This window comes from Ceratotherium simum, chromosome 36 (genome assembly GCF_057802395.1).
Source record: "Ceratotherium simum simum isolate JZ-2026a chromosome 36, ASM5780239v1, whole genome shotgun sequence".
Taxonomy (NCBI): domain Eukaryota; kingdom Metazoa; phylum Chordata; class Mammalia; order Perissodactyla; family Rhinocerotidae; genus Ceratotherium; species Ceratotherium simum.
In genome coordinates, this window is record NC_141935.1 from 29960113 (window position 1) to 29981038 (window position 20926).

General features: G+C 35.5%; 1 protein-coding gene and 1 pseudogene across 5 annotated transcripts in view; one reads left to right on the forward strand and one right to left on the reverse strand.

Annotated features, from left to right (window-relative positions):
• AKT3 (AKT serine/threonine kinase 3) overlaps nt 1–20926 on the reverse strand; it is a 323716-nt gene that overhangs the window by 31992 nt on the left and 270798 nt on the right. For 3 of the 5 annotated variants that reach the window (XM_087424489.1, XM_087424493.1, XM_087424492.1), the window contains one exon: nt 18988–19075. In XM_087424489.1, coding sequence (XP_087280615.1) covers nt 18988–19075 — 88 coding nt within the window. Of the gene's footprint in view, nt 1–13538; nt 13605–14056; nt 14174–18987; nt 19076–20926 lie in introns of those variants that run through there. The other 2 variants (XM_087424491.1, XM_087424490.1) reach the window with 2 other exon arrangements.
• On the forward strand, nt 7164–8422 carry LOC101395190 (zinc finger CCCH domain-containing protein 15 pseudogene; annotated as a pseudogene).

Sequence of the window (20926 nt, forward strand, 5' to 3'; positions counted from 1 at the left end):
AGACAGCTGGAGTAGCTATATTAATTTCAGACAGAGCAGACTTCAGAGTAAGGAAAATTATCACAGATAAATAGGGACATCACATATGATAAAGGGGTCAATTCTCCAAGAAGACATAACAATCCTTAATGTGTATTCATCTAACAACAAAGTGTGTCAAAATACAACAGACAAAAACTGATACAGCTGCAATGAAAAACAGATTAATCCACTATTACAGTTGGAGACATCAATACCCCTGTATCAGTAACTGGCAGATCCAGCAGGCAGAACATCAGTATGGACGTAGCTGGACTGAAGAGCACCATCGACCAACTGGATCTGACTGACATTCACAGATGACTTCATCCAACAACAGCAGAATATACATTCTTCTCAAGCTCGCAGAACATTCACCAAGACAAACTACATTCTATGGGCCATAAAACACACTCTAAATTTAAAAGAATAGAAATCATACCAGGGTATGCTCTCAAACCACAATGGAATTAAACTGGAAATCAAGATAAGAATACCTGGAAAACCCCAAAATACTTAGAGATCAAATAATATGCTTCTAAATAACACATGGGTCAAGTAAGTGGTCGCAAGGAAAATTTAAAAATATTTTTAACTAAATGAAAATAAAACTACAACTTATCAAAATTTGTGGGATGCAGTGGAAACAGCACAGGCATACCTCGTTTTGGTGCACTTCACTTTACTGCACTTCGCACACAGTGCATTTTTACAAATTGAAGGTTTGTGACAATGCTGCATTGAACAAGTCTATCTGTGGCATTTTTCCAATAGCATTTGCTCACTTCATGTCTCTGTGTCACATTTTGGTAGTTTTTGCAATATTCCAAACTTTCTCATCATTTTTATTATATTTTTTATGGTGCTCTGTGATCAGTGATCATTGACGTTACTACTGTAATTGTTTTGAGGCGCCACGGACTGCATCCATGGAAGACAGTGAACTTAATTGATAAATGCTGTGTGTGTTCTGACTGCTCCACCGACCAGCTGTTCCTTGTCTCTCTCCCTCTCCTTAGGCCTCCCGACTCCCTGAGACACAACAATATTGAAATTAGGCCAATTAATAACCTTAGCCTCTAAGTGTTCAAGTGAAAGGAAGACCTGCACGTCTCTCACTTTAAATCAAAAGCTAGAAATGATTAAGCTTAGTAAGGAAGGCATGCTGAAAGCCGAGACAGGCTGAAAGCTAGGCCTCCTGTGCCAAACAGTTAGCAAAGTTGTGAATGCAAAGGAAAAGTTCTTGAAGCAAATCAAAAGTGCTACTCCAGTGAACACACAAAGGATAAGAAAGAGAAACAGCCTTATTGCTGATATGGAGAAAGTTGTAGTGGTCTGGATAGAAGATCACACCAGCCACAACATCCCCTTAAGCAAAGGCTAATCCAGAGCAGGGCCCTAACTCTCTTCAATTCTATGAAGGCTGAGAGAGGGGAGGAAGCTGCAGAAGAGAAGTTTGAGGTTGGTTCATGAGGTTTAAGGAAAGAAGCAGTCTCCATAACATAAACGTTCAAGGTGAGACAGCAAGTGCTGGTGTAGAAGCTGCAGCAAGTTCTCCAGAAGATCCAGCTAAGATAATTAATGAAGGTGGCTACACTAAACAACTGATTTTCCATGCAGATGAAACAGCTGTATATTGGAAGAAGATGCCATCTAGGACTTTCATAGCTAGAGAGGAGAAGTCAATGTCTGGCTTCAAAGCTTCAAAGACAGCCTTGTTAGAAGCTTATGCAGCTGGTAATTCTAAGCTAAGACAATATTCACTTACCATTTCAAAAATTCTAGGGTCCTTAAGAATTATGCTAAATCTACTCTGCCTGTGCTCTATAAATGAAACAACAAAGCCTAGATGACAGAACATCTGTTTATAGCATTGTTTACTGAATATTTTAATCCCACTGTTGAGACCTACTGCTCAGAAAAAAAGATTCCTTTCAAAATATTACTGCTTATTGACAATGCACCTGGTCACCCAAGAGCTCTGATGGAGATGTATGAGATTAATGTTGTTTTCATGCCTGCTAACACAACATCCATTGTGCAGCCTATGGATCAAGGAGTAATTGTGACTTTCGAGTCTTATTATTTAAGAAATACATTTCATAAGGCTATAGCTGCCAGAGATAGTGATTCCTCTAATGGACATGGGCAAAGTCAATTGAAAACCTTTTGGAAAGGATTCACCATTCTAGATGCCATTAAGAACATCTGTGATTCATGGGAAAGACATTAAAATATCAACATTAACAGGAGTGTGGAAGAATTTGATTCCAACCCTCACGGATGACTTTGAGGGGCTCAAGACTTCAGTAGAGGAAGTAACTGCAGATGTGGTGGAAATTGTTAGAGAACTAGAATTAGAAGTAGAGGCTGAAGATGTGACTTAATTGCTGCAATCTCATAGTAAAACGTCAATGAATGAGGAGTTGCTTCTTATGGATGAGCAAAGAAAGTGGTTTCTTGAGATGGAATCTACTCCTGGTGAAGAGGCTGTGAAGACTACTGAAATGACAACAAAGGATTTAGGATATTACATAAACTTAGTTGATAAAGAGCAGCAGCACGGTTTGAGAGGATTGAGTCCAATTTTGAAAGAAGTTCTACTGTGGGTAAAATGCTATCAAACAGCATCGCATGCTACAGAGAAATCGCACATGAAAGGAAGTCAATCAATGCTACAAACTTCGCTGTTGTCTTATATTAAGAAATTGCCACAGCCACCCCAACCTCTAGCAACCACCACCCTGATCAGTTAGCTGCCACCAACATTGAGGCAAGACCTTCCACCAGCAAAAAGATTATGACTCTCTGAAGGCTCAGATAATAGTTAGCACTTTTTAACAATAAAGTGATTTTTTATTGATGTTTTAATAGTTTATAACATTGTGAAATTTTGGGTTGTACATTTTTGTTTGTCCCTCACCATACATATGTCTCCCTTCACCCCCTGTGACCACCCCCTACCCTCATTGCCCCTGGTAACCACAATACAGTTTTCTCTGTCCATGTGTTGGTTTATATTCCACATAAGAGTGAGATCATACGGTGTTTGTCTTTCTCTTTCTGGCTTATTTCGCTTAACATAATACCCTCCAGGCCCATCCATGTTGTTGCAAATGGGACGATTTTGCCTTTTTTATGGCTGAGTAGTATTCCATTATATATACACCACATTTTCTTGATCCAATCATCAGTCGAGGGGTTGCTTTCCATTTAGGTTGCTTCCACTTCTTGGCTATAGTGAATAATGCCAACACGATTTATTGAAGAGACCTTTCTGTCTCCATTGTATGTTCTTAGCTTCTTTGTTGAAAATTAGCTGTCCGTATATGTGTGGTTTTATTTCTGGACTTTCAATTCTGTTCCATTGATCTGTGTGTCTGTTTTTGTACCAGTACCATGCTGCTTTGATTACTATTGCTTTGTAATACATTTTGAAGTCAGGGATTGTGATGCCTCCAGCTTTGTTCTTTTTTCTCAGGATTGCTTTAGCTATTCGGGGTCTTTTGTTGCCCCATATGAATTTTAGTATTCTTTTTTCTATTTCTGTGAAGAATGTCTTTGGGATTCTGATTGGGATTACATTGAATCTGTAGATTGCTTTAGGTAATATAGACATTTTAACTACGTTTATTCTTCCAATCCATGTGCATGGGATGTCCTTCCATTTCTTTATGTCATCATCGATTTCTTTCAATAATGTCTTGTAGTTTTCATTGTATAGGTCTTTCGCCTCCTTGGTAAGATTTATTCCTAGATATTTTATTCTTTTTGATGCAATTGTAAATGGTATTATCTTTTTGGGCTCTCTTTCTGTTAGTTCGTTATTAGCATACAGAAATACAACTGATTTTTGTAGATTGATTTTGTACCCTGCAACTTTGCTGTAGTTGTTGATTATTTCTAATAGTTTTCCAATGGATTCTTTAGGGTTTTCTATATATAAAACCATGTCATCTGCAAATAGTGAGAGTTTCACTTCTTCGTTGCCTATTTGGATTCCTTTTTCTTGCCTAATTGCTCTGGCCAAAACTTCCAGTAATATGTTGATAGGAGTGGTGAGAGTGGGCAGCTCTGCCTTGTTCCTGTTCTCAGAGGAATGGCTTTCAGCCTTTCCCCGGTGAGTATGATGTTGGCTGTGGGCTTGTCATAAATAGCCTTTATTATGTTGAAGTACTTTTCTTCTATACCCATTTTGTTGAGAGTTTTTATCATAAATGGATGTTGTATCTTGTCAAATGCCTTCTCTGAATCTATTGAGATGGCCATGTGGTTTTTATTCTTTGCTTTGTTGATGTGGTGTATCACGGTGATTGATTTCCGGATGTTGAACCATCCCTGCATCCCTGGTATAAATCCCACTTGATCATAGTGTATGATCTAACAATAAAGTGTTTTTTAATTAAGGTATGTACATTGTTGTTTTTAGACATAACACAATTGCACACTTAATAGACTACGGTATAGTGTAAACATAACTTTTATATGCACTGAGAAACCAAAAAATTCATGTGGCTCACTTTATTGAGATATTCACTTTATTGCAGTGGTCTGGAACTGAACCTACAATATCTCCGAGGTATGCCTGTCTTTAGAGGAAAATTTATAGCATTGAATACATATCTTAGAAAAAAAAATCTAAAAGAGATAGTCTAAGCTTCCAGTTTAGAAAACTAGAAATAGAAGAGCAAATAAAATCTGAAATAAGGAGGAGGAATAAAAATTAGAGCAGAAGTCAATGAAATTGAAAACCAAAAATTGATAGAGAAAAGCAACAAAACCACGAGCTGGCTCTTTGACAAGAAAAGATCAACAAAACTGATAAGCCTCTGCCACATTAGGTAAGAAACTGTATTTCTATCAGGTCCCCTGGCATTTCTAATAGCGTTGTTTTGTGCAAGTAAATGCTGCTATTTGGTGCAAAAATTTTAATTTTTTATTGAGGATTATACTATTATTCATTATGCCAAATATGACTTTTCACATTTACTATGCATGCTTTTAAATCTACTTAGCCCCAAATTATTTTTGTCTGTTTGCTTTTTGTGATATTTGACTGTTAAACCTCTATACATTCTCTTATTTTTTCCACTTTTCTGTGTAACTTTGGTTTGGATGAGATTCTTGTCCAGAACATCTAGTTATATTTTGTTTTTAACTCAATTTGAAGGCTTTAAAGCTTAAACGATTCGCATCTCATGCCATAACTAGCGTTGGTTTTGACAGCTGTCTGTGTTCTTTTATATCCTCAGTACACTGCCTCATGATCAGTAGAAGACAGTAATTTTAATGTTAAACCATCAGAATGTTTGGTAGATATTTGGAGCTCATCTTTCCTTGACCTGATATTCTATAATGTGCCAATAGTTGAATATGATAAGGAGAGTATCAACGTGAAGCTATGGGGAAGCATATTTTTAGCCTATTACCTCTCTTCTCTGTTAGTGTTCATGTTATACTTGTCTAACCAGCTTCACTTAGGAAAACAATAACAATCACTAACATCTGCATAACTGCCATCAATCACCAAACTCTTTCAGCTGAATTTTTCAACCAGAAAATAGAAAGTTCATGATTTAGTCAGAAAAGTGCCACTGCAATTTTTGTATGATACTCACAAAGGACTTCGATACACCTAACAAAAAAGTGTTCTCAAATCAACTCCCCCTCCTGACCCTGGATATTTTCCAACATTCAACCCTAGCTCTTGGTGTTCTCATACCTCCCCTGTCTCTACGCCTCCCTCCCTAACTCTCTTTCTTTCTCATGTTTTCTCATCCCTCTCCTCCTTATAGAGGAAATCCATTCCCACAACTCTAATTTTATTGAATTTCCAGATAATCATATTCATTCATGTTCTCACTTCCAAATATTAGTGCTGCATTTTTAGTCCTTAGATAATTCCATTTAGAATTAAATATTACCAAAACCAGCTATATCCTGCCCCATGTTGCCAGTATTCTCAGACTAGATTACTAGTTCTCCTGTCTTTATAATATCTATGGAGTTCCCATTTCCCATTCCTTCATCATTACCTTTATTCTGCTTCAGAGACCTCCATTACTTAACACTTATATCACTGCAGCAGTCTCTTAAATTCTCTTTTCCTACCTCTCCTGGCCTAAAAGTTGCTACCAACAAACCCCGAAAAGGTGCAATCATCATATGTCATTTCCTTACGTCAGGACCTACAATTCTGGTAAGTAGGTGGACCAAGCAAACACGAGCTAAACTTTCGAGAAACTAAATTAACAGGCCCACTTCTCCATTTTTTGCATCCAGTTTCTATGCACCATGAATTGCTGGTTCTTCCCAGTCACCATATCTTCATGTACTTCACTCACCACTACTTTATTTTTTCTCACATTGGTCTCCCTTTCTGAAATGTCACATTCCCATCAATTCCAATCTTATATTTCCTTCAAATGCATTTTTTTCCCCATGAATCTTTCCAAACCCAGGGAGATCATATCTTAGAAGTGGAGCTAAATGAGCCTTAGAATAAAGGCTAAAACATTGAAGAAAAAAAACAATAACAGATGGAAGCATGGATCTACATAAAGGAATGGAGAGTGCTAAAAGTAGTAAATATGTAGCATTTTTAGTCACATTAAAATATAATTCTCTAAAGCAAAACGTATTTACCACGTATTGTGATGTTCATAACATGTGAAAGTAAAATGTACGAAAATGATAGCATAAAGAATGGAAGGGGTAATAAAAATATGCTGTTGAATGTGACATGGTTATAATATTAATTGATGGTAGACTGTAATAAGTTAAACGTGTATATGGGAAACTCTAGAAACAACCTCAAGACAATATAACAAAGATGTATAGCTAATAAGACACTAGTTGAGATTAAAAAAATCATAAAAATATTCAATAAATCTAAAAGAGAGCAGACAAAGAAAGGAACAGATAAAAATAGAAATAAAAAACAAATCACAAGATGGTAGATTTAAATATAGCTATGTCAGTAATTTCATTAAATGAAAATGGGCTACACATTCCAATAAAGTCATATGTTATCTAATGAATAAGAAAAAAGTGGCCCAAGTCGTCTTCCTCCTCCTGCTGTGGGGCAAGATCCCCTGACGGTGTCCAGCTGTGCTTAAGTCTGGCCAGTGCCACCTGTCTCCACAATGACCCCCAAGAAATAAGCTCAGGCTTGGGGCAGCAAAAGGTGGAGTAGAAAAAGAAAGAGATTATCCAAGACAGAACTTTTGGTCTAAAGGATAAGAAAGGAGCAAAGCAACAGAAGTTTACCAAGGCTGTTACTCATCAAGTTCAATTTGGTCAACAAAATCCACATTAGGTAGTGTCAAGTGAAGCTGAAAAGAAACTGAACAAAGGTAACAAGAAGAAAGAATTACAATAGCTAAATGAGCTGCTCAAACCTGTAGTTGCTGCTCAAAAAATAAGTAACGGTGCAGATCCCAATTCCACAGTACATGCATTCTTCAAGCAAGGACAGGGCACTAATGGAAGTAAATGTAAGTTCCCTCATGACTTGACTCTGGGGAGAAAATGCGATTCAAGAGGTAAAGAACTAGAAAAAGATTCTCTGGATACCTGGGATGAGAAAAAACTGAAAGAAGTAGTGAACAAGAAGCATGGTGAGGTGGAAAACAAAAACCCAACACTCAAGTAGTGTGCAAACACTTCCTTGAAGCTACTGAAGGCAAACAAATACGGCTAACTCTGGGTACGCCCTGGAGGGCGTGATATCTGCATGTATCATCATGCACTCTCCCCCAGATTTGCGTTGAAAAAAAGATAAAAATAAAGACGAGAAGAAGAAGAAATTTCATTAGGAGAATTTAATTGAAACAGAGTGTGCTACCCTAGATCCAACTGCTAACAAAGTCACTCTAGGATCTTTTCTTGCAAGAAAAGGAAGAAAAGGAAAAGACAAGAAAAGATTGATCAACTTGAGCAAGATATGGAAAGAAAAGCATACTTCAAAGCAGGGAAAGCACTAACCACCAGTGGTCCTGAGGCGTCTGCATTTCTTCTGAATGGGTGGACGATAACGAGGAGGAAGCAGAGGGCACCTGTGACACCCGGGAAACAGGTGGAGATGAGGCCGATGACTCAGTGAGTGTACAGGACGGAGACTTAAGCGTGTACATCCCAAGAGACGTAGATGAGACAGGTATTACTGGAGCCAGTCTTGAAAGATTTCAGCACATACACTTCAGAGAAAGATGAAAACAAATTAAGCAAAGCTTCCAGAGGCAGGGCTGAAAATAGTGAAAGAAGTGATCTGGAAGAGGACAGCGAAGGGAAGGGACAGAAAAATGGAGCCATCAATGCTGTTCCTATCAATGAAAATCTTTTTACTGGGAAAGATTTGGATGGATTAGAAGAAGAATTATACACACTTGATTTAGAAGAATGACACCAGACAAATCATCGAAAAAATTAAGCCAGCTCAGCATGGGTTGAAATTGACTACAGTGGTTCTTCCACCTAGAATTCAACACGATGTTTATTTCTCATGCTGATTCTGGAATGCTTACCTTCCTCCAAAAACCGAATATTCTCCCTAAATCTTGTCTTCTGACTTTGGCTACATCTCATAGTAAGTTCAGAATAGTTCATGATAAATTGAAAATATAATGGTCATTGAAGAAAATGACTGACTGCTGTAACTGTCCACTCAAGTAGCAAGTATAACTGCTTTTCTAGCTTTTGATTTTTATTAGGCATGTGTTATTACAAAGACAACATAAATTTAAATTTAAAATACCCTTCATTTAATGCAGTTTTTAATGAGTGATTTCATTTCCTTTGTACTTACATGTTTAAAAGACTGCCTAAAATATGAGCACTGAATTTCACAAAGCAAACTGCATATGCAGATTCAGTATTTGTATATCTTTGGACAATTAGATGGCAATTCAAAATGCAACTTCTTTACTATGACAGGATCAGCTGCAATGTCTTGTGTTTTAAACTTTTCCCTCTTCTTTTTTGCCAATAAAGTTGTAAATAAAGACCATCATACATTAAAATCCATACCCCCAAAAATACAAGACTCAACTACATGATGTCTAAAAGAAAATCCACTTAAATATAATGACATAGGTTAAAAGTAAAATGATGAGAAAACACATATACAAAATCAAAAGAAAGCGAGAGTACTTCTGTTAATATCAGACAAAGTAGATTTCAAAACAAAGATTAATGCTATGGATATCAGAGGAATACTTCATAATGATAAAGGGGTAAATTCACCAAGAAGACATAATGATCATAAATGTGTATGCAGCTAACAACGAAGCTTCAAAATACATGAAACAAAACTAAAAAAAGAAATTAAAAAATTCACAATTATAGCTGAAGATTTCACCAATCCTTTTTCAGTAACTGATGAGCAAGTAGACAGAAAATCTACTTGGAAAAAAACACAAGCGACATGAAGTACACTATCAACCATCTTGACCTAATGGATACTAGTAGGACACTTTATGCAATAAAACCACAACACACCTTCCTTTCAAGTGTATATAGAACATACACCAAGATAAATCATTTTCTGGGCCATGAAACAAATCTCAACAAATTTAAAAGGATTAATATCATATAAAGTATGTTTTCCAGCCACAAGAGAATTAATTTAGGAATCAATAACAGAAAGATATATGAAAAATCCATATATTTAGAAACTGAACAACACGCTTCTAAATAATCCCTGAGTTAAGAAGGAATCATAAGGGGAGTTAAAATATTTTGAAATGAAAATTTGCAAAGCATGGCTAACAGTCCTTAGACAGAAACACAGCATTAAGTGCTTATGTTAGAAAAAGAGAAAGGTCTCAAACCAATAATCTTAGCTTCCTCCTAAAGAAAGTATAGAAAGAAGATCAACATAAATTCAAAAGAAGCAGAATAGAGAAATAATAAAGAGCAGATAAAGAATTTGAACACAGAAAAACAATACAGAAAGTCAAGGAAAACAATAGGTGGTTCTTTGAAAAAGTTAATAACATTGATAATCTCTAGCCAGATAAATCAAGAAAAAAAGAGAGAAGACACAAATTACCAATATCAGGAATAAAAGGGAAGTCATCATTACATATACAACAAATACTATAAAGATAATAAGGGAATATTACAAACATTTTTAAGCCAATAAATTAGAAAACTTAGATGACAAATTCTTTGAAAGCTATAAAATACCAAAACTCATTCAAGAAGAAACAGATGAACAGAATAGTCCCATAACTATTAAAGAAATTGAGTTCATGGTTAAAAATCTCCCAACAAAGACAAAACTCCAGGCCAAAGTGGCTTCACTGGGAAATTGCACCAAAGATTTAAAGAACAGGTAATACAAATTCTACACAAACAATGCCATACAATTGAAGAGGAGGGAGTGCTTCCCACCTTGTTTGTAAAAGGTAAACATGTTTCAAATTCACATGGAACATTCTCCAGGACAGATCACATATGAGGCCACAAAACAATCTCAATAAATTTAAGAAGGCTGAAATAATACCAAGCATCTTTTCTGACCACAACAGTATGAAACTAGAAATCAACTACAGGAAGAAAATCAGAAAAGCCAGAAATATGTGGAGATTAAACAAAATGCTACTGAACAACGATTGGATCAATGAAGAAATCAAAGGGGAAATCAAAAACTACCTGGAGACAAATGAAAATGAAAATTCGACATGCCAAAATTTATGGGATACAGCGGAAACAGTTCTAAGAGGGAAGTTTATAGCAATACAGGCCTACCTCAACAAACAATAAAAATCTCAAATAAACCATCTAACAGTGCATCTGTAGGAACTGGAAAAAGAAGAACAACGCCCAAAATCAGAAGAAGGAAGGAAAAAATAAAAATCAGAGCAGAAATAAATGAAAAAGAGACTAAAAAAACAACAGAAAAAATCAATGAAACTAAGAGCTGGTTCTTCAAAAAGATAAACAAAATTGACAAACCTTTAGCTAGACTCACCAAGAAAAAAAGAGAGAAGGATGGAATAAATAAAACCAGAAATGAAAGAGGAGAAATTATAATGGACACCTCAGAAATATGAAAGATTATAAGAGAATACTACAAAAAGCTATACACCAACAAATTGGAAAATCTAGAAGAAATGGATAAATTCTTAGAATCATACAACCTTCCAAAACTGAATCAAGAAGAAATAGAGAATTCGAATAGACCAATCACCAGTAAGGAGATCGAAACAGTAATTAAAAACCTCCCCAAAAATAAAAGTCCAGGATCAGACGGCTTCCCTGGTCAATTCTACCAAACACTCAAAGAAGACTTAATACCTATGCTTCTCAAACTCTTCCAAAGAATTGAGGAGGGGGGGAAGCTTCCTACCTCATTGTATGAAGCCAACATTATTACCCTGATACCAAAACCAGACAAGGACCACAGAAAAAAAGAAAATTACAGGCCAATATCAGTGATATACATCGATGCAAAAATCCTCAACAAAATTAGCAAATCAAATACTATAATACATTAAAAAGATCGTATACCATGATCAAGTGGGATTTATCCCAGGGATGCAGGGATGGTTCAAATCCACAAAACAATCAATATAATACACCACATTAACAAAATGAAGACTAAAAATCACATGACCATCTCAATAGATGCAGAGAAAGCATTTGACAAGCTACAGCATCCATTTATGATAAAAACTCCGAATAAAATGGGTATAGAAGGACAGTACCTCAGCATAATAAAGGCCATATATGACAAACCCACAGCTAATATCATTCTCAATGGAGAAAAACTGAAAGCTATCCCTCTAAGAACAGGAACCAGACAAGGATGCTCACTTTCACCACTCTTATTTAACACAGTATTGGAAGTCCTAGCCAGAGCAAGTGGGCCACAAAAAGAAATAAAAGGGATCCAAATTGGAAAGGAAGAAGTGAAACTGTCACTATTCGCAAAGTGGTTTTATATATAGAAAACCCTAAAGAATCCACCAAAAAACTTTCAGAAATAATAAATGAATACGGTAAAGTTGTAGGATACAAAATCAACATACAAAAATCAGTTGTGTTTCTATACACTAACAACAAAGTAGCAGAAAGAGAAATAAAGAGTACAGTCCCATTTACAACTACAAAAAAAAGGAATAAAATACCTAGGAGTAAACTTAACCAAAGAGGTGAAAGATCTGTACACTGAAAACTATAGAACATTGTGAAAGAGACAGAAAACACAAAGAAATGGAAAGATATTCTGTGCTCTTGGATTGGAAGAATTATCATAGTTAAAATGTCCATATTTCCTAAAGCAATCTACAGATTGACGGCAATCCCTATCAAAGTTCCAACAACCTTTTTCACAGAAATAGAACAAAGAATCCTAAAATTTATATGGAACAACAAAAGACCCCGAATAGCCAAAGGAATCCTGAGAAAAAAGAACAAAGCTGAGGGTATCACACTCCCTGATTTCAAAATATACTACAAAGCTATAGTAACCAAAACAACACAGTACTGGCACAAAAACAGACACAAATATCAATGGAAAAGAATTGAGAGGCCAGAAATAAATCCACACATCTACGGACAGCTAATTTTTGACAAGGGAGCCAAGAACATACAATGGAGAAAAGAAAGTCTCTTCAATAAATGGTGCTGGGAAAACTGGATAGCCACATGCAAAAGAATGAAAGTAGACCCTTACCTTACACCATACACAAAAATTAACTCAAAATGGATTAAAGACTTGAATGTAAGACCTGAAACCATAAAACTTCTAGAAGAAAACATAGGCAGTACGCTCTTCAACATCGGTCTTAGTAGCATATTTTCAAGTACCATGTCTGCCCAGGCAAGGGAAACAACAGAAAAAATAAACAAATGGGACTACATCAAACTAAGAACTTCTTAGTTCTTAGCAAAGGAAAACATCAACAAAAAAGGACAACCTAACAATTGGGAGAAGATATTTGCAAACCATATATCTGAATAGGGCTTAATCTCCAAAGTATACGAAGAACTCTTACATCTCAACAACAAAATAACTAATATCCCAGTTAAAAGTGGGCAAAAGATCTGAACAGATATTTCTCCAAAGAAGATATACGGATGGCCAACAGGCACAGGAAAAGATGTTCAACATCATTAACTGTCAGGGAAATGCAAATCAAAACTACAATGAGATATCACCTCATGCCTGTCGAATGCCTATAATTAACAAGACAGGAAACAAGTGTTGGACAGATGTGGTGAGAAGGGAACTCTCATACACTGCTGGTGGGAGTGCAACATAGTGCAGTCACTATGGAAAACAGTATGGAGATTCCTCAAAAAATTAAGAAGAGAACTACCATATGATCCAGCTATTCCACTGCTGGGTATTTATCCAAAGATAATGAAAACAGGAGTGCATAAAGATACACGCACTCCTATGTTCATTGCAGCATTATTCACAATAGCCAAGACTTGGAAGCAACCTAGGTGCCCAGCAAGGGACGAATGGATAAAGAAGATGTGGTACATATACACAATGGAATACTTACTCAGTCATAAAAAACGATGAAATCTGGCCATTTGTGACAACATGGATGGACCTTGAGGGTATTATGCTAAGTGAAATAAGTCAGAGGGAGAAAGTCAAATACCGTATGATCTCGCTCATAAGTAGAAGATAAAAACAACAATAAATAATCACATAGAGACAGAGATTGAATTGGTGGTTATCAAAGGGGAAGGGGGGAGGGGGGAGGGTGAAAGGGGTGATTAGGCACGTGTTTGTGGTGATGGATTGTAATTAGTCTTTAGGTGGTGAACATGATGTAATCCATACAGAATTCAAAACATAATGATGTACACCTGAAATTTATATACTGTTATAAACCAATGTTACTTCAATTAAAAAAAAAAAAAAAGGTAGGTGCCAGCCTGGTAGAATAGTGGTTAAATGCACGTGCTCTGCTTCGGCAGCCTGGGGTTCACAGGTTCGGATCCCAGGTGCACACCGATGCACCGCTTGTCAAGCCATGCTGTGGTGGCATCCCATATAAAGTAGAGGAAGATGGGCACAGATGTTAGCTCAGGGCCAGTCTTCCTCAGCAAAAAGAAGAGGATTGGCATTGGATATTAGCTCAGGGCTGATCTTCCTCACACACACACACAAAAAAAGGTAAACATGACCCTGAAATGAAAATCATACAATGACATTTTAGGAAAAGAAGACGACACCCCAATATCACTCATGATTTAAGGATGCAAAAAAATCCTTAAAAAACACATTGTATCAAATCTAGCAATATATAATAAGGATAACACGCTATGAATAGGTGGGGTTTTCCCCGGGAATATAAGGTTCATTTAACATTAGAAAACCAATCAACGTAATTGACCATTTTAATAAAGGAGAAAAACCATATGATCATCACAATAAATGCAGAAAAACTTAAAAAAAAATTCAATACCTATTCATGATAAAGTCTATTAGCATACTATGAAATAGAAGAGAACTTCCTCAGCCTAATAAAGGAGGTAAAGCAAACCTACACTAACATTACATTTTTATAACTGTTATATTGAAATAATTTTAGGCTTACAGAAGACTTACAAAAATAATACAAACAGTTCCCATATGCCCTTTATACACCTTCCCCTAATGCTAATATCTTACACAGCCACAGTACAATTATCAAAACTAAGAAATTAAGATTGGTACGAAACTACAAACTACCAACTTTATTTATATTTTACCATTTTTTCCACTCATGTCCCTTTTCTGTTCCAGGATCCCATCTAGAATCCCACAGTGCATTTAGTCACCATGCCACCTAGTCCCCTCCAATCTGTGCAAGTCCCACAATCACTCCCTGCCTTTCATGAAGTTGACTCTTTTGAAGCCATCTAGCCAGTTATTTTGAGAAATGCCCTCCATGTGGCTTCTTCAGGTTTTCTCATGATTATATCGAGGTTACGCGTTTCGAGGAAGAATACTACAGAAATGATATATCTTTCTCGGGGTATCTTATCATGGCTGACACAATGTCAGTATGTCTTATTACTGGTGAGGTTCATCTTGATCACTTGGTTCAAGACACTGTCTGCCAGGTTTCTCTACTGTGAATTTATTCTTTTAATTTTTGTACATAATAAATGTTTGGGGAGAGATATGTTGAGACTATGCAAATATCTTCTTTCTTAAACTTTTGCTCACTAATTTTAACATTCATTGGCAGATCTTGCATGCAGCAATTTTTACTCTGGTCTTCTCACGGTGACTTTTCTAGTTCCCTGGTTCCTTCTACATTTATTAATTGGAATTCATCTATAAGAAAGACACATCCCTTCTCAACATTTTATTTACTTGTTCAATAATTAATTTTTGCAGTATGGACACATGCATATGTATTTTATCCTTTGGGTCATAATAAAATACTACATTTATTTGTTACTGAAATTGTTCCAGCTTTCACCATTGGGAATCACTTAAGGTTGGCTCCTGTGTCCTTTTAACATGTCCCTTTCTGTCCTTGTTTTTTACTTTCTGGCACCACAAAATTCCTTGGGCTCATCATTTATTTTCCCCACCCAACTCTGGAATCAACCACTTCTCCAAGTAACTTTGGTTCTTTTTATTGGAGAGTGACAGTTAGAAACCAAGTCTCAGCGCTAGCTGTGATCATTAACATCATATTTAATGGTTAAAGACGTTTTATCCCTAAGATCAGGAACATAGCCAGGACGTCCACTCACTACGTCTCTCCAACACTGTAGTGAGGTCCTGGCCAATATAATGAGGAAAAGGAAGAAACAAAATACGTACAGATTAAAAATGAAGTAAAATTTTTTATTTACAGATAAAAATTTATTTATGATTTTCCATGCAGAGAATCCTGAGTAATCTACAAAAAAAGGCTACTAAAGTGAGTAAGTGAGTTTTGCAAGTTTTCAGGATATAAGGTCAACATACAAAAATCAATCGTATTTCTATATACTGGCAGCAAACAATGTGAAAATGAAATTTTAAAATACCATTGACATCAGAAGACATAAAATACTTAAGGATAAATGTAACACAATACGGGTAAGACCTAAACACTAAAAATTATAAAACGTTACTGTGAGAAATAAAGAAGACCTAAATAAATGGAGAGAGACACTGTGTTCATGGACCCGAAGGCTCAATACTGTTCAAATGACAATTCTCCCCAAATTTATCTATGGATTCAACACAATCTGACACAAAATCCCAGCAGACGTTTTTGTAGAAGTTGGCAAACTGAGTGTAAAACCTATATAGAAATTTATCTAGATAAATTCATATTATAGAACATCCTGCCAGAGAATCTTAAAGCTTGAAGACACTTCAGAGATCATAATTTTATGTGTGAGTAAAATGACCTGTCCAATTCCACACAGGAAGGAAGAAGCAAATCCAGGACGAGGATGTCTACATTTCAGTGCTGTACCCTTTAGAGTGGTACATCATGATACTCATAATTAAGATTAATTCATCTTCCACTTTGCCTAGGGAGAGATCTACTTTTCCAGTAAAGATACAATCATCTCTACATGTGCCTTTATCTCTAGATTTGCCACAATATATAGAAAAATGGCCAATAAGCATGTAATAATAAATCTACAAAAACAGTAAATCTCCCAAAGCATATTAATAAAACTGTAATAAAAATACCTGATCTTAGAAATGAATTAGCCTCTTACAAATAAGTTCCATGTTTTAAAGACATAAAGCCTCCATAAAAATGTTTAATATTATAAATTATTTCATATTTATACTGTCTAAAGCACTAGAATTATAACTGAATTCATTAAAATAGTTACTGGCATCAGCATTCCCATAGTTAATTCCTAGTTTATTAGTGATATGATACAAACCCAAATAAATAGATCCAATCACATTTTCATGGCCTTTTAGAGAGAGCCTCAAAATTTATGGGTGCAGCTATAACGCTGTTCTTCCAGTCTGCAAGGGTGGCTGAAAACACCAGGGCCTTATCTGACATCCAGGATACCCCGAGTAAACGTGTAGCAGGTGTCAGTCCACGATGAATGGAAACTTTGTAATTTTTGTAGTTGGGCTTCTTTATGCAAGATACTTACCACCTTTGGTCAAATTAAGTAGCAACTATTTTTATCAAGTATAACAATTTAAACTCATTTCGCCACATACATCATCTAAAGCCATGTTTTGGCAGCTCCTTCTCCCTGCCCTACTTGCTGGCTCCTCCAATTCCATATGACACAAGGGAGCTGCCTGGGTATCTTAATATTACCTCTACTCTGGGCATGTCTGGTCCAGTGGAGCAGAGACAGAATAAGCCTGGCTTCTTCACTGGTATGCTAACTGGGTTCTCAAAACTTTCTCCAGGTAGCCAAACTACCATTTAACGCTAAAAGCCGAACACTGATGAGGAAATCTTTGTAGCATATCTTTGTCTGCTAACAGGACTGAAGAAAGTCCATGTTTTGCCTCTTCTTTAAGTTGGCAGTGCCACACTGGTGCTCCACAATTCTCAGTTAAAGAAATTTTTTCTTCTTTTGTTTTTCTTGTTTTTGATTGAGTCCTCCTTGGTCAGGGTGTTTCAAAGGGATATTTAGTTGTGGCTTATAGCTTTATGTACCAAAGACAACCTCTGACCATGTCTTATGTCTGGGAGACATAACAAGACCTTGCTCTTTTCCAGATTCTTTTTTAGTGTACTGACATGATAAAAACAGTACATGGCTCATTAGGGGCTATATATGGATGCAACTCATCAGGAACATCATCAGTGTTACAAAGTGGACGTACAATTGTCTACATGAAGTTAATAAACATGGAGGACATTTAAGAATGGTCACACGCTTCTCATAAGGGTTGAGAAGGATCCAACACCTACCCCGTGCTTTATACGTGGTAGAAACTCAAGAGATACGCGTTTAATCGAACTAAAGTCTGAGTAGAGGTGTTTAATACGGTGCAACTATTTTAAATACCTAGTTACGAGAAACGCTTAGACAATCACTACACTCCCCATTACCACAATACAGAAATGAAGTACTTGTCTTACTTCCTTATAACTCATATGTTGTCATTCTATCTTTACTTTAGAAATTAATAGAGAACAATATTTGGCACAAAATAGACACTACATAAATGTTGTTCATTAATATGTATTTTAGAGAAAAATATGGAAAGCTAAAATAGGGTTGAAATGGAAAGACTAACTACACAACATTAACTAGATAAAAATTCTAAGCAAATACTGAATTACATAAAAATTTCATAGTAAAATACAAGCGTTTGAAAATCAAAAAATCAAATTCAGTGTCTGCACTAACAATACCCGAAGTAGTAAAAATAAAATAAACAAAAATGAAAACGATGGAACAGACATTAATTTCCTGTTCCTGAACTTAAGCAAAAATTGCAGTACTAAAAACAAGGAATGAGCAGGTTACAATAAAATAAAGTTATATTAACTAGTAGCGTCTATTTTGTGGGTATTAAAGTTCTGTTGCAAATAAGAGAGAAGTCCCAAATAAGACAAGTTTATTACTTTACTAAATATTAAAACTAAAGTGCTTTAAAATTCCTTTTAAAATAAGGATTTGCATAAATAAATCTGAATATCCACTTTAAAATTAAAGGCATAAAGACAAAAAAATTATGATTTTTTTTTGCTAGTTTTCTTAAAGAATATAACATTGGTGTCTTTACTTTTCTGAATTAAGGAAATAATGAGAAGTAAACTAATGAATTATTGTGATTTTAAAAAAAGAAAAAAAATCAATTGACCATATTGAATAAAATTTCAAGATGAATTTTGGGATTCAAAAATATCAATAAAATTTTGTGCTAAGCAGTTCAATATTCCATTAGATGATAGAGTAAAAATGAAAACTATCATTACATCATAAATTTTATTCACTTTTAAATTTTTTTGCTGTAAATTCATTTTACCCAAAATATATAAACATTATGCCATGAAGATAACCTACCTTTTTATCATATACATCTTGCCAGTTTACTCCAGAAAAGAAACTGTGTCTCATAATTTCTTTTGCATCATCTGGTCCCCCACCAAGGCTATGAGGACAGAAATGACATTAAATGAGTATAAAACATCAACATAAGCCCAATGCATAACAAAAAAGCTTTTGTGAAATGTAATTTTCTGTGAGATAAATAGTCCTTGTGATAAACAGCCATAAAAATAAAAAGCTTTTGCTGTCAGATCTAATTTCCCTAATATGCTGTTAACAAGAATTAGCCTCAGCACAGGATGGTATCTGAAAAGAGCACAGGCTTTGGAGACAAACCTGAAACAGGCAACCAGCTCTGGAACTTATGAGATGAGTGACAATGAACAAGTTGCTTAATCTCAGTGTTTTCATCTGTAGAGTGGGGGGATAGTAACACCAGCCTGGTGGATTATCGCAAGGGTTAGAAATAACATAGGTAAGCACCCAGCACAATAAATGGTAGCTATTGTCATGGTCAATACTATAAACCAAATTTATTTTAGAATGACTCAAGTCAAAATGCACCCTGTTGACATAAATTCTGAAAAGGCTAAATAATTGGTTAGAAAAAACAATTGATAAAGCATTGCTAATAGATAGAAACTCATGGACTATTTTCTTATCTCAAATGACTTTCCACAGAAATGATATTGTTAATCTATGAAATATCATTACAATGTAATTTGCTATGCAATTTTCAATACAGATTAAAAATGTAAAAATACTCCCCCCATCTTGGAAGTTACTCCTATTTAACTGATATCTGAAACACAGTAGGAAATTCAGGTGTTTTCTGGCTCCCACAGTTTCACAGAGTGGATACTAGTCACCACGAAGAAAGAATGAGAGAAGCAGAAAAAACAGAGAGGGAAGAAAGGAGGGAGGGAAGAGAGGGAAAGGAGAGGAAAACAAGAAAGAACAGGGAAAGAATGAGGAAAAGAAAGAAAAAGAAATCTATGTAAGTCTGAATTGGATATAGCAAGCATTCCTTGGTCTTGTTCATGGTTAGGAATGCCGTGTGCTGGTAAACGCTTAATAATCAGCTCTGTGGGGGAAACATGCATACGTAAAATGCATATTATATACATAAGTTTATTATGAATTTTACTGATATCAAGGATGTGAAGCACAATATTTACAGAGAATAATAAAATATACAATGTTCTTTATTGTAAATTAACCAATTGATTCTCACAGAAAACTTTTGTTAATTTTTGCTGAACTCCAAAGCCACCAGCTGACTTATGAGTAGTTCTGACATGAATACTGGCTGGTATTTTTGTTTATGGTCAAGACTAAGATGAAATGATACAACACAGAAATACGTCAGAACTTTAGTTGTTTGTCAGTTATGTGAGCGACTTCTTTGCTGAATGGTTAATAGTTTTGGAATGGTGGAAGAATATTTCCTCATTTTTTGTGTTATTCACAATGTAATAGATACAGATTCAACAAACTTTAAAATTTAATCTGTACGTTAACATTTTCTCTATCACTTTCTTAAGTCTTAACAATCAACAAAACAATAAACCAAGCCCTGACTTACAGTGTTTGCCAATTTTGGTGTAAATACTCCCACCATGGCCTATTTCAAGTTATCAACCTGATACCCCTCAACATAGAAATGGGAGAGATGTGCAGAAGAAACCATTATATAGTATTTCTATACAGAACAACAGACATAGGTAACCTCAAAAGCACAGAGAATAGTAAAATGTAACAACTATTAAGGAGTGATGAGCTTTGAGTATTTATTACCTTTGATTTTAATATTCTTGATTTAATTTGTAAATTTATATAATTTAACTTTTAATAATGATGGTATTAAACAATCAGCTCACAAAATTCTTGAAATTTAACAATTAGTTCTTATGAGCTGGTACATTGCCAACTCCAACACACCACTGGGTAGGAA